The sequence below is a fragment of the Sorex fumeus genome, unplaced genomic scaffold (assembly GCF_029834395.1).
Source record: "Sorex fumeus unplaced genomic scaffold, SorFum_2.1 ptg000008l, whole genome shotgun sequence".
In the NCBI taxonomy this organism is placed as follows: Eukaryota; Metazoa; Chordata; class Mammalia; order Eulipotyphla; family Soricidae; genus Sorex; species Sorex fumeus.
The window spans coordinates 21,601,825-21,616,435 of NW_026606065.1; the positions used below are offsets into that span (position 1 = coordinate 21,601,825).

General features: G+C 48.3%; 1 protein-coding gene across 1 annotated transcript in view; it reads right to left on the minus strand.

The window, feature by feature from the left end:
- LOC130019334 (unconventional myosin-XVI-like) overlaps positions 1-14,611 on the minus strand; it is a 302,696-nt gene that overhangs the window by 101,087 nt on the left and 186,998 nt on the right. The window contains exon 5 of the mRNA XM_056109961.1: positions 598-706. Within this exon, the coding sequence (XP_055965936.1) occupies positions 598-706 (109 nt within the window). The remainder of the gene's footprint in view (positions 1-597; positions 707-14,611) is intronic.

Here is a 14,611-nt window from a genome sequence, read left to right on the forward strand (position 1 = left end):
CCCGGCCCCTGGTACTGGGGCCCCTCCCTGCCCCTCCTAGGAGCACAGATAGAATGGCGTGCCCGGTCCACAGACTGGCAACTTCAGGGCTACTTGAATGTTCTTTCCTTTGGAGTGCTGGCCTCAAGGTTCCTGATGGCTTGCAAAACTGAAATAGCTTTAATAAAAAAATCAACAAAGCATGTGGATGGGGCAATGGGTGCTATTCAGGTCTTTCATGGACTCTAGGAAAATGGGCATCAGACTCTTGTGAAATATGTGTGCTCACACCTACACACGCACACACATGCACACACGCACACACATATGTACACACATGCACACGCACACGTGCACTCACATGTGCATGACACACACATGCACACATGCATACACATGCACACATGCACACATGCACACATGCACACACGAACATGAAAACACACGTGTACATGCACACACGCGTGCACACATGCACGCACACACGTACACACATGCACACACGTACACACACGCACACACATGTATGTGCACACACCCACGCACGCACATACCCACATGCACACATGCCACCTCTCTCCATGCCCACACCTCCCCAGCCCTATGGCCTCCACCTACCGTTCTCATCCAGGTAAGCCAGCAGGATGGTGCTCGACTCCGTCCCCTCTACAGCGTAATCCAGGGGTATGTTCCCATTGACGTCCTGGAGAAGAACGTTGGCTCCCGCCTAGAAGTGAAAAAGAACAGATGGAAAATTGCTGGAACAGATAAAGGAGAAACTTCTGCTCCCATCTTGGTGGGAAAACAGACCCAGGGACGTTTCCATCAGGCACAGCCTTGAGAAGGCAGCGAGTTCAGAGCTGGGGAGGAGGTGCCCCAAGTGCTAATCCTGGGGGCCGGGGGCCACTCCTTGTCTCCATCGACAAGACCAGATGGCTCAGGGCTGCTTAAGGCCTGTGTCGGAACCACCAAGGCCAGGGCTGCTGGGGGTGCCCGTGGCCAGGCACCTGGCAAGACTTGTGTTCTAACCCCTGTACATCTCTCTGGCCCTTGGAATTATTTTAATTTTTTTTAAAATTCTTAGAAAACTAGGACATTATCTTGTTATTCTATTTCACTTTTACAAGGATTTTTTTAATTTCACCTGTAATTTAATTTATTTATTTGTTTATTTTTAAATTTTTATTAGTGAAACACCATGAGGTACAGTTGTAGACTTACAAATTTTCGTGCTTGGGTTTCAATTATACAATGATCCAGTACCCATCCCTCCACCAGTGCCCATTCTCCATCATTTACATTTTTTAAAAAATTTTTGTTAGTGAAACACCATGAGGTACAGTTGTAGATTTACAAATTTTTGTGCTTTGGTTTTCAACTGTACAATGATCAAACACCCATCCCTCCACCAGTACCCATTTTTCACCACCACAAGAATAACATTTTAAATGCTTATCGAGAGGTTCTGAGGCCTGGGTATGTTTATTTGACCCTTTCCGGACCTCAGCTCCTTCCTGCATGCCCCTTACGAATCCCAACATTCAGTCCGGGGCGACTGAGCCCTGGCCATGCCCATCTGTGTGCAACAGGCCATGGCACCACACGCCTTTTCCACGAGCTTCTCTCCAAACCGTCCTATGGAATTTCAAGTTCACAAAAATCCCGTCCAAAATCTTTTCTCGCACTACGATGCTGTTGTAAGGGCTTATATTTTTAAACCCAAGAGAGAGCTTATCAGCCAAAACCCAGTCTATGCACTCTCGCGGGATTAGCACATTCAAGGTGGCAGCCGCACCGCGTTTGGCGCTAAATCCCAGGCGCAGCTCCGCCGGGTGCTGAGTCAGCTCCCCGCAAGGTGTGCTCCAGGCAGCTCCAGCACACACCGGCAACCCGCAGCCTCCTCACACTGCCGCTTCTCTCTGCTTTCACTCAGACACACTGTCAGGGTCCCCCATGCTCAGCTGGAGCCTCAGAAGAACCAGGACACGCCACAGAACTCTGCTGTCCCCGCAGCAGGTCACACCTTCACGTCCACTATAAACTGTGACACTTGGCACCTTTACACAATGTCAAACACATGTCAGTTTCGTGGTTTTCTGTAAGTGCCCATGCATATATTATACAAACGACCTTCCTAGACCTCAGCTTGGGTTTTCCAAAGATCTTTCCTCAGGCCACTGTGAAAACAAAGCAAGAGGAAGGTGAACGTGGGGATCGATCCCACCCCGTAGCACCTGCTGTCGAGGAAACTGTACTGCCACCACTCCCTCCGGAGAGGACCAGGTGATACTTCCTAGAACCACAAAGACTTTTTTAAAATTTTTATTAGTGAAACACCATGAGATACAGTTGTAGGCTTACAAATTTTGTGCTTGGGTTTCAATTATACAATGATCAAACATCCATCCCTTCACCAGTGCCCATTTCCCACCACCACGGATCCCAGTATCCCTCCCACCCCCCATCCCCCCCATCCCACCTCTGTGGCAGGGCATTCCCCTCTGTTCTCTCTCTCCTTTTGGGTGTTGTGGTTTGCAGAAGAGGCACTGAGTGGCAATCATGTTTGGTCTATAGTCTACTTTCAGCTTGCTTCTCCCATCCTGGGAGGATCCTCCCGAACCACAAAGACTTTGATATGGACCCACACGTCAGATCTCCACCTCTCTCAGCAGAGCGCTCAAATCTAAAGACTCAACTCTCCTGCATGTACGGTCCATTTCACTCTCGCCATCCTGAATTCACAGACGACTCCCTGAGGAAACGTTCTTTGACAGGGCCTGCTAACATCCTCTCCTGCTCTCCTCCCCAGCTGGGAGGGAGACTCTCCCGGCTCCCCTGCATATGCTGTGGGAGGGGCAATGCCCGCCCACTGCTCCAGGGTGGCAAAGCCATTTTGCACACAGAAGGTTAGAGGAAACCAAGTCACCTTTTGCTCTCCCATCACCTTTTTCTCTCCTTGGCATCTTGGCTTTGATCAGCACAGCACCGAGGAACCCTCTCGGAGTCAGATGCAATGAAGAGCAGAAACAAAGAGCACGGAAGCTCGTGTAGGGGCAGCTCAGAGACGGTTTCCTGTCTAAGAAGTATCGAGGTTCTGGCCCAACCTGATACTTCCTGTCTAAGAAGGTTCGAGGTCCTGGCCCAGGATCCGACACTGACACTCGGCACTCTGGGTCAGTGGCACCACTGGATGCAGGCGCGACCCTCCCTGGGCCAGAGGCCTCCTGACACCTGCCAGCTGATTCCTCTATCCCTGCCTACCCGCCTCCCCCCCCCCCCACCCCCCGGCTGGGCACAGGGTAGGTACCAAAAATGACTGGCTGCACCAAACTGAGAAACAGAAACCTCAAACTTAACAACCTAATCATTAAATATGGAGAGCAAAGAAGTTAAATTTTAATACAAATTACTCTTTTAAAGTAAATTTTGACCTTTATTTTCAAGAGCACCTGCATAATTATAAAATACATCATTGCACTCTCACACTTTCTAACTCCACTTCAACATGCTTCAGATGTTTCACTTTTGTGAAAATTCCTTCCTTCCTTCCTTCCTTCCTTCCTTCCTTCCTTCCTTCCTCTCTCCCTCCCTCCCTCCCTCTCTCCTTCCCTCCCTCCCTCTCATCCTCCCTCCCTCTCTCCCTCCCTCCCTCCCTCCTTTCCTCCTTCCTTCCTTCCTTCTTTCCTTCCTTCCTTCCTTCCTCCCTCTCTCCCTCCCTCCCTCTCTCCTTCCCTCCCTCCCTCTCATCCTCCCTCCCTCCCTCCCTCCTTTCCTCCTCCCTCCCTCCCTCCCTCCCTCCCTCCCTCCTTTCCTCCTTCCTTCCTTCCTTCCTTCCTTCCTTCCTTCCTTCCTTCCTTCCTTCCTTCATCTCTCCCTCCCTCCCTCCCTCTCTCCTTCCCTCCCTCCCTCTCATCCTCCCTCCCTCTCTCCCTCCCTCCCTCCCTCCTTTCCTCCTTCCTTCCTTCCTTCTTTCCTTCCTTCCTTCCTTCCTCCCTCTCTCCCTCCCTCCCTCTCTCCTTCCCTCCCTCCCTCTCATCCTCCCTCCCTCCCTCCCTCCTTTCCTCCTCCCTCCCTCCCTCCCTCCCTCCCTCCTTTCCTCCTTCCTTCCTTCCTTCCTTCCTTCCTTCCTTCCTTCCTTCCTTCCTCTCTCCCTCCCTCCCCCCCATGGTGCTGAAGATCAAACCCAGATCTCAAGCATGAAAGGCATGACTAATTTTCATTAATAATTATATGTTTATTATATAATAAATTATAGTTATTACACACATTCTAATAAGTACTTTGTGTTATTTTATTCATCTCATTGTTTAAAAAACACCTTGTGACTGAATTTGTTCTTTTTTTGGTCACACTTGTTTATATGAGTGTAAATGTTACTGTCTTAGGGGTACAACGTGACCCGTGATGTTCACCAGTGTCCGAAGCCATTGGCATGGAGAGGAACACAGATCACTCGGGAAGGATGAAAGGGTTAGAATAGAAAGTGGTACAGGACTTTCTATTTATAAGGACTCTATATAAGAGTTGACTTTTGGTAGCCTTTTACCTGAGTCCTGGTTGACTACCACTCCAGCCCTCTCACCAAGGGCTCTGCATCTCCTCAGGTGACTGATTCTGAGATAACAAGAGCCACAAGACTCTATAGTAGCACTTCAGCCACCAGAGAGCCAGGAGGGTCGTAACCCAAGCAAGTATTGCTGGGAGCCTGATGGGTTCCTAATTACACACACTGGGCAGAGAGGGATCAAAGAGATCTGATGGAAACCTGAGCTCCAGCTAGGAGGCAGCCTCTGCAGTATGACACCAGCCAAGTTAAAATGCAAATGTAAAGAAGCAAAAACTCACACACCCCCCCAACCCTTCCAGGAGTAAGAGAGAATCCGGAGATGATGGCTGTACTGCAGGGGTTACCTGGGAACCTCTTCACGCAGAGACTCCTACAAACAGGCCAGATGCTGGGGTGGATCCCCAATTCTCTGCCCACTCAGCCGGAACCCGAGCACTGCCACACCTGTCCTTGGCTAGCGGGCCCAACCTGCAGAGAAGGCCAGCTAACGGCCAGCTAACGCTGCTGAAGAAACGCTTACTGAATTGTACCTCTCCCTCACAAAGCCACACCGAAACGTAGGTGGGGAGGTGGCGCTTAGGGAGGGTGCAAACAAGCATGGCCAGAGTGGTGACCTGGACTGACCAGGAAGGACCCAGACCTTGTTTACAGCATTATATCCACACTGGCCAGCCAAAGGCCACTGGGCTTCTGCCCACCCAAGATCATAGCAACCTATAACACATGTGTCCCCTGATCTCAGGAGACGCTCTCCCACAGAGACGACCAGGAGCATGAACCTGCCCTGGCTCCTACGGGGTGGAGGGAATTTACCTCATGGAGGAGCACAGAAGCAGGCTAAGCATCGAATCACTGTGAGATACACAATGACAAGGTTGTTCATCATCAGGTTTCAGTTGTACAATGTCCCAACACCCGTTCCTTCACCAGTGTACATTTCCCACCACCAATGTCCCCAGTTTCCTTCCACCCCCAATCCCCTTCAGCCTGCCTCTATGCAGACAGACACCTCTCTCCCTCTCCCCCTCTCTCCCTTTCCCTCTCTCTCTCCTTCCTCTCTCACTCTCCCTTTCCCTTTATCTCCTTCTCCCTTTCTCTCATTCTCCCTTTCCCTCTCTCTCTTTTCCTCTCTCCCTCTCTCACACACTCTCCCTTTCCTCTCTCTCTCCCTCTCTCACTCTCCCTTTCCCTCTCTCTCTCTCTCTCTCTCTCTCAAAATTTCTTCTTCTGGGCATTATGGCTTACAATACAGGTCATCATGTCCATCCCTTTACCTTCTTTCAACACTCAGTTCTTGTCCGGAGTGACCGTTTCCAACTCTCATTGTCTCTATCCTAACTGCCCTCCCCGCCCTTCCACATATGGCAAGTTCCAGTGCAAGCACAAAACTGAAAATCTGCTAGAGAAGCAGCTCAGTCTCTGTAACTGTTGGGGTGGTACAGCAAGGCGTTCTCCAGCCCTCAGCTCACTGTCCCCAGGTTAGTGCCGACTGTGAGAGCTCAGACCTGCTAAGGAGCACTGTCCCAGGAGGACAGAAAGATGTGCAGAGAGCTGGGAGGTGGGGGGTAGACGGACATGGAGATGGAGTGGCTCTGAGAGCACGCCAAAGGGGAATGGACCACCTTTTCCAGTGACGAAGGAAACCAATAGAGACTGACCGGGAAAGACACAAAAACCAGACAAGCCATCCCAACTCATGGAAGTAGTGGTCACAGGAAGGAGAGTTCAAAGGTTACCACTGAAGGATGGAGTAGGAGGGGGATTGGGTCTCCTGGGTTCCCCATAATCCCTTGTAATCACTGGCTCTATGTGTGCACGTGAGACAGATACGATTCTAAAGGGAAAGAAATAACGGTGCACATCAAACTATTCACACCATAATAAATTAACTGCTGCAATTAGGAAATCAGGCAGCGATGGGGCTCTGGAGAACCAAAGCAGCGACATCTCACATAAAATATCCAAAAATAGGGAAATAATTAATGATAGCTCTAGGGTGCAATTGCACATGATTAGAAATCATTTGGTAGATGACAATGTTAAAGCCTGGACGAGACCAAAAATGGTACAGAAGCATCGTCTACCCATAAAATATGATGAATCCTACATGGGTGGGGAAGAGGCAGAGGGAGGGATTGGCAGAGAAGTGCATCAGGCACACACTCAGTGATCAGCTGGGATGGAATTCTTAGTGACGCCTCATTTTTTTCCCTATGTATGCAGGGGTCTTTCAATTGTCTACAATAAATATGTGATATCAGTCACGGTCCTCCCGTTATTCATCAATTTGCTTGAGCGGGCCCAGTAACACCTCCATCGTGAGACTTGTTGTTACTGTGTTTGGCATATTGAATACTTCACGGGTAGCTTACCAGGCTTTGCCGAGCAGGCGAGATACTCTCGGTAGCTTGCTGGGCTCTCCAAGAGGGGCGGAGGAATCGAACTTGGGTCGGCCATATTGGCCACTTGCAAGGCAAACGCCTTATGTGTCTCAAAATAAATAACGAGCCCCGTATGAAGCCAGATGAAAATCATGATATTTGCTGGGTCTGGGGCAGATTGAAAGTCTTCAAAGGTGAGAATAAAAAGTTCAGACAAGGTAGCAATTAGCCATAAGATAGCTTGAGTAACATTTAAATCAATTAACGGGCAGAATATAAATAAAGGTCAAACATCCCATTAAAAGATCCAATTCCCTAAGGTAGCCTGCTGAGTTTTCTGTGGAAAAGCTAAGAGAGTCACAGGTGCCTGAATTAGGATGGAGCTCTGTAGGGTTCAGGGAAACGGAGCTAGAGCCCGGGTACTTATTGTGCAGATCACGGATACATACAGCCCAATTCTTGGCATGTCAAGGTTTTGTGTGTCAGAAGTAGAGGTACTTAGTACTTACGTATTGACGAGGACCTTCCACAGAATGTTTCTGCTTCCTATGCCACATAGCATGTCTGTTCTACCACGTCGGTCTGTGTACTGTGCTCTAGAACATACAGCGTGTCTGTTCTACCACACTTGCCTGTGCACTGTGCTTTAGAACACCTGCACTGTTCACCCAAACACCTGCACACAGAGTGCTCCCACAAAGTACCTTGGCCAGCGGTTTACCAACAAGCTGGAAGTACATGCAGTTGAAGACGTTTTGGTGTTGCTCAGGACCTACTTAGAGCTCTGTGTGCCAGGGGACTGCTCAGGCAGCCCCTGTGGGACCATATGCAGTGCTGGGACAGAACCCAGCTGGCCACATGCGAGCAAGTGCCTTCCCCTCCAGACCCTCTCCAGCCTCTTTCACGCTCTTCTAATGGCCTCAGGAGCCATTAACTTGGGCCCACGAGAGCCAGTACCAGCAGCTCTCTTTCCTAGAGTCATGGATTGAATGGCTAATACTCTGTGCTCCCAGACGCACACACGTGATGGGCGACATGGCTAATGCCCTGTACTCCCAGACTCACACACGTGAAGGGCAAGCCAAAGCCTCTGCACATTCGTTCACTGGGTATTTGCATTCAAGCAGGGGGCACAGGATGTGACTTTCTGATTTTCTTTCCAGGCCCATGTGACCAGCTGCTCCCATTACTAACAATGATCCAGCACAACTCAGATGTTCTCGAAGTATCTCCCTTGCATCTCCACAGCGGGACATTGTCTGTCCCCTTCCTCCCTCTCGCGACATTTCTTCCACGACCTCTACCTGGATGTCCTAGACCCTCTTCCAAACGACCTTCTTCCTCTCTCCTGTGTCACACTTGTATGGTGTGGTTTACTGGAGACTCTCCAAGCCTCATGCATGCAAGGAAGATGCCTCTCCTGCCTGACCCGAGGGCCCTGGGCCCGGCCTCTCTATGCTGTCTTTCAGAGATGCCATGTGCACAGAGTGGAGTACCTGTCCTTTCCATGAGTGATTTCTCCACCTGCACTTGCTTTCTTGGTAAACTGCAGCAGCTTCAGGCTTTGGGGTCACACTGGGCAGTGCGTGGTGTAGAGGTTCTCCCGACTCAGCTCAGGGCCACTCCTGGAAGCACTCGGGGGCCTTCTGTGGTGGCAGGGATCAAACCCAGGTCAGCTGTGTGCAGGGCAAATGCCTTCCTGCTGTGCCTCGCTCCAGCCTAAGATTTTCTTTTCAGTGGCTATAGTTTATCCTCCAGCATCTTATAGTGAAGCTTGAACACACTATCCTTATTCACTTTTGCTGCTTATTTATTAAACTGATGAATCATGAAATTGATGCAATTTAATAATGTCAGCACTGACCCTGCACAATGAGCTATTCTTTCTCTTCACCTTGAACTCACTAATTCGTTCAGCTTCTACCTGCATTTTGTAACATACTAGACTTCAAAGGGTTTTGTTGTTGTTGTTTTGGGGCCACAACCAGCATTACCCAGGGCTCAGTCCTGACTCTGTGCTTAGGACACTCATGGAGGGTCTTGGATGACCATATGCAGTGCTAAGAACTGAAACTGTGTCAACCTTCTGCAAGGTAAGTGTCCCTTACTCACTATATACTATTTTTTAGGTCCCCAAAAGGTTTCCTTGATATGTGTGTGTAGCCTAGAAGGTTCCATCCATTTCAGAGTTTCTTAAAGCATCTCCACACTGAGAACTGTGAGTGGGGAAGGGCTGGGGTGAGATGAGGACTGAGAGCTCTGGGCACTGCGGGATGCCACAGAGATGCCTTTGGCGGGTGTGGCTCAGCATCTCCCTGGAGATCCTTCATTCACCTATTTAACTAGAACTAGGCGAGCTATAGCCGCAATAGCACTAGCAAGGCAGGTGAACACCGGAACTGACAAAGGAATTCTAGAACTGATGTTTGCTGATTCCAGCACTAGTTAAAATGGAGGAGAACACAGGACTTTACCTTGGACCTCATTCTAATCACCCTGGAAATGGAGAACAAAATGTGGGACTATAGCAGAGCTGTTTGGTGTATCTGCTTTGTATTGCCCAGGGAAGTGACCTTATTTCTGTCACCAGTCTGGCAAATAAAACCAAAGGATGCCCTTGTCATTAAGCATCTATGCTACTGCTATCTGTAATGGTGTTTTTGCAAGGGATTCAAGACTGCAGTTACTAACCGGAATAGCAGAAGGAATAGCAGAAGCAGCTGAAATTAAGACCTTCTACAAGCGTTGTTTCAAATGCGAGGCTGCAGGTAGGCACAAGTCTTTCACCAGGGGGCTTGAGGTACCTGGATTTGCCCTCCAGGTGAGCAACCTAAGCCAAGAATGGGGAAGAGTGAGTTACTTTAGTCATGGTCCAGATAGAAATGGACGGGAATGCACCACCACTGAGATGGCTAGATGCCCTCGGCTCCTTCCTGCTTATCAAGAAATGGTCGGGTGTTATCCATTGGGAGTTGGAGAGAGACGAGAGAGATCAGGGCAGCAAGGTGGAGCATGGACAGCACTCTTTACAATAGCCAGAATCTGGAAAAAAACCTGAGTTCCCGAGAACAGATGACCGGTTAAAGAAACTTTGGTACATTTACACAATGGAGTACTATGTAGCTGTTAGAAAAGACGAAGTCATGAAATTTACATACAAGTGGTACTACATGGAAAGTATGTTAATTGGAATGACTCAGAAAGAGAGGGATAGACATAGAAAGATTGCATTCATCTGGGGAACATAAAGTAACAAAATAGGAAACTAACACCCAAGAATGGCCAAGATTAGTACCAGGAATTTTACTCCATGACCTGGAGGCCAACCACACATACTAGGGGAAAAGGGAGCTCAGATAAAGAGGAGAACACCAAATAAAGGTGTTGGGATGATCCTCCCAGGATGAGAGAAGCATGCTGAAAGTAGACTATAGACCAAACACAATTGCCACTCAATGTCTCTTTTGCAAACCACAACACCCAAAAGGAGAGAGAGAACAGAGGGGAATGCCCTGCCACAGAGACAGGGTGGGATGGGGGATGGGGGGTGGGAGGAATACTGGGATCCGTGGTGGTGGGAAATGGGCACTGGTGGAGGGATGGGTATTTGATCATTGTATAATTGAAACCCAAGCACAAAAATGTGTAAGTCTGCAACTGTACCTCATGATGTCTCACTATTAAAAAATTTTTAATAAAAAAAAAGATGGAGCATGGAAAGACTAGCAGGGGGGACAGAGGGAAAAGAATGTAGGGGAAGAATATAGAAGCAGGCATGTGGAGAGAAAGAGAGAGAGAGAGAGAGAGAGTGCTGTGAGATGGAGGGTGGAGAGATAAGTGGGAGAGACAGGAGGAGATGGGAATGAGGGGCAGTGTGAGACTAGAATGGGGGGCTCACAGAGACTGGGGCAGGCACCTGGGGAGAATGGAATAAAGGGCAACTGATCACCAACCAGCTTGGCCCTCATTTCCTCCTTCGTCTACCCCATGGCACAAGCCACCGGGGCTCTCCCTAGCCCCTGGAGATTATATAGTTGGGTGGATGAGCCTAAGAGTCCTCTGATGATCAAGGAACAAGACGGCTATTCAAGACGCCACAGGCCAAAGCATCACAGAACCTCTCTTCCCACACAGACAGCCCAGCACAGAGGGGTGGACTCCTGCCTCCCGACAGAGCTCACTTCCTGTCTCCTTCTTGCTGACTCACACAGCGAAGCCCTGTTTTCTCCCAAATCCCCTGGGACAGAACCACCTAGGCCAGTTACAGGGCCACGTGGGGGGCTGGGTTTGGTTTTAACGATGTTTGGAAATTAAATGAGAGATTTATTCCATTTCCACTTTTCCTAGACTGACTGGAAGTTTTGTTTTCCTTAGACCAGAAACAATCTTACTAGCTATCTGGGGAGAAGTGACTTCCAAACCAGGCTCAGAAAGCCCTGGGGCCCTGCCCAGTGATTCTTGGCCTACTGGGGTCCAACAGGAGGGGGCAAGGATGTGTGATGTGCTGCCTATGAGAGCTGGAGGCTACCCATGGTACCTGGAGGCCTCTGGGTATGGACTCAGCAATTCTGGAGAATCATATTCTTTGGGGAATGAAATTGGGATTGACTGCCTGCAAGGCACACATCTTAACTCCCGTAGACTTTCTCTGGTCCCCAGATAATTTTCTTTTATTCCCACATACTTTTCTACCTGTCTTAGAGTCTTTAAACTTTTAATTCATAGTCTTTTCTAAAAGTCTTCAGTTATTAGAGAAAGAGTTATAAGCACATTCATCTGATCACTGTTCCCAAACTATTTTCTTTTATATTCTGCTTGCCTCAGGCAGTCAAAGGGAATGAAACTCTAATATGACTTTTCAGTACACTTTTCCTGCGTCATTATTTTTGGAGGGTTTTGTTTCATTTCTGTTTTTATGGGGTTACCATAAAAATGCTCAGGGGTTACTCCTGGCTCTGCACTCAGGGTACATTATGGGCTTCCAGGGATCAAATATATCACTATTTTTGAATGACAAGCCCAAATTTTCTGTCTCAGCTTCCCAGACTGCTGCCTTTCTCCTAAGACTTAACTTGCCAAACATTTAACAGAGTGCATAGAGTTATATGTCCCCTAGACAAAATTTAGGAATATTAATAAAAACAGAGGGATGACATGTGTGTTCTATAGTGCAGTAACTCCTGCTTCACCTCTAAAGGCAACTAATGACTAGCCACAGTCTTACATAGAATTCTGAGAAATCTTCAGAATATTCACATGTGCCTTTTAATTAAAAGCAGACTACAGCCCTGAGAGATAAAACCAGGCCATATGTCAAAGGCTGATTTTCATTTGGCATGAGATCTCTAAATTAAATATTCAAAAGTATAGTTCTCGGGATATCTTCATAAAAATGATAAACCATCAAAATTATAAATTATCTAGGCTCGTATTTCTATTAATATTAAAATACCCTAATATGGCTGTTAGAACAGACGTAATATTAATAAAAGAAAGAGGGACACCAGGAGTCACAAATGAAGATGAAGATTGTTCGATAAAGCATTGTCGGGAGTCAGGGACTCTGCGTCTCACGCTGGAGCGTCCCAAGAACAAGTGTGGAGTCTGCACAACCCTGGTGCAACATAACACAGTGCTCCTAAAGACTGAAGGTTTCAGTCTAGCTGTGGAGGAACTTTGGAAGTCTGGATCTGTTTCACAGTCATGGCATTGGGCACCACTGGCCGAGAGCTGGAATGAATAGAGGCTCCTCAGTCACATGCATTTGAGAACAGTGCATGTCCCAGGGTGTCTGGGTAGGAGGAGGAAGCTCTGTAGGCTGAGATATGTTTGTGTATGTGTGTGTGTGCCTGTGTGTGCACACGTGCATGCCTGCATGAGTGTGTGTGCGTGCATGCCTGCATGACTGTGTGTGCACGTGCACATGCCTGCATGAGTGTGTGTGTGTGCATGCATGCCTGCATGACTGTGTGTGTGCACGCAACATGCCTGCATGAGTGTGTGGGGGGGGGCGTGCATGCCTTGATGACTGTGTGTTTGTGTGTGTGTGCACATGCCTGCTTGAGTGTGTGTGTGTGCGTGTGTGTGTGTGTGTTGGAGGGGGTGAAGAGAGGGGGGCAGAGTGCTGCTATGTGCACCTGGTTAGTTGTAAAGATTGCACGAAAATCAACCCTGCCCTGAAAGTAAACACTCCTGGGAACAGTATCTGTCAAGAGTGGTTCAGGGCAAGTTACCAATGGAATCTTATCCATGGGGTTACATCTGAGGACCCAGAGTTAGGACAAAGCAGCAAGGGATACTGCACTAACTTATAGGAAATGCAAGTGGGGAAAGGCGTTTTCTGAACTGAGCATCATGATGTAACCGCATGTGTCACTTACCAGCACCCTAGGACAGAGCCTTCTTCTGTGGTGAGTAGCTGTTCAAAGAGCTGGATGGCGAAGAGCGCGTGCATCTGAGCGGCTCTGTGTTAGATGCTGAAGCCCCATTTATTATGAAACAACCTTAAGTGTCACTCTAAGAAGTCGGGTGACAGATATTTGCGATTTATCCATCCTGCCAGACCATCAATCATGTGTTACAAACTCCAACTGTAAATTATGTCTCTGGGTTGGGAATGGAATAGACAACAGACAATGATCTAAACATTCAAAGTGCTGCTCCTGGGCCAGGTTTGTCCCAGAGGAAGCACGTCTGGGTGTGAGCAGGTCTTTATTGCTATTGGTCACATGCAATCTGGTTCTCCCAGAAGTTTTTGTCAATAAATAATATAATACTAATTCCATAAAAGTGCTTTTGTTTCATGGGACGTGTTGAATATTCAGTTCTTTACAATACACAGAACTCAAGTTTTAAACGACAGATTCCGAGAGACCTTTGAAGCTAATACTGAAGGTAGAATTATTAATATATTTATGTAATCAGTGTCCAAGACATCTACTAGATTCCCCAAGGCAAATGTCCTGGTATGCTATTTCAATATTGCTATAATTTAAATAATAAGCAATCAAAAGTCTATTACACAAAATTTAGAATATCCTTGCAAATTGTCATAGAAAATCATTTCATCTATTTATTGGATTGTAAAAGGGCATCAAACCAAGCTGTCGGTTCTATAAGAAGATCCATAATGTACCAGCATGCAGCACACACACCATGAACATGGCATCAGGTCCCTCAAACAGCTCCATGCTAACTGTGTGTGGGCCAGGGCCACTGTTTTCATGCACAACTGTTGCTTTGCAGCCCAGACTTGGCCTCCTAGATCCTGAGCTATGACTGAAGGGCTGTGAGGTGACACAGTAGACAGTGACTCCCCACATCCTTTCTTTCCTGCACAGAGGGACGGTCACTCCCACATGACCTCACCAACACTCACAGAAATCCTATCTGCCGCCCCCAAACCAGGGTCCTTGGTCTGTGATGGGCCTTCTCTCCCCCTGTCTTCCTCTCTCCCCCTCTCTCTCTGTCCCTGTCTCTCCCTCTCTCTCTCCCCTCTATCTCCCCCTCTCGGTCTCCCTCTCTCCTGCTCTGTCTCCCTGTCTCTCCCTCTTATTCCTGGTGCCCTTCCTCCTCTCTGTTTTCAAGACACACTGGCTCTTAGACCTCTGTGCACTCCTCAGGGGTCCTAAGGACAGCTGCTCATCTATCCAGTCATTCTTTGCACCCCCACCCTCCGCTTGAC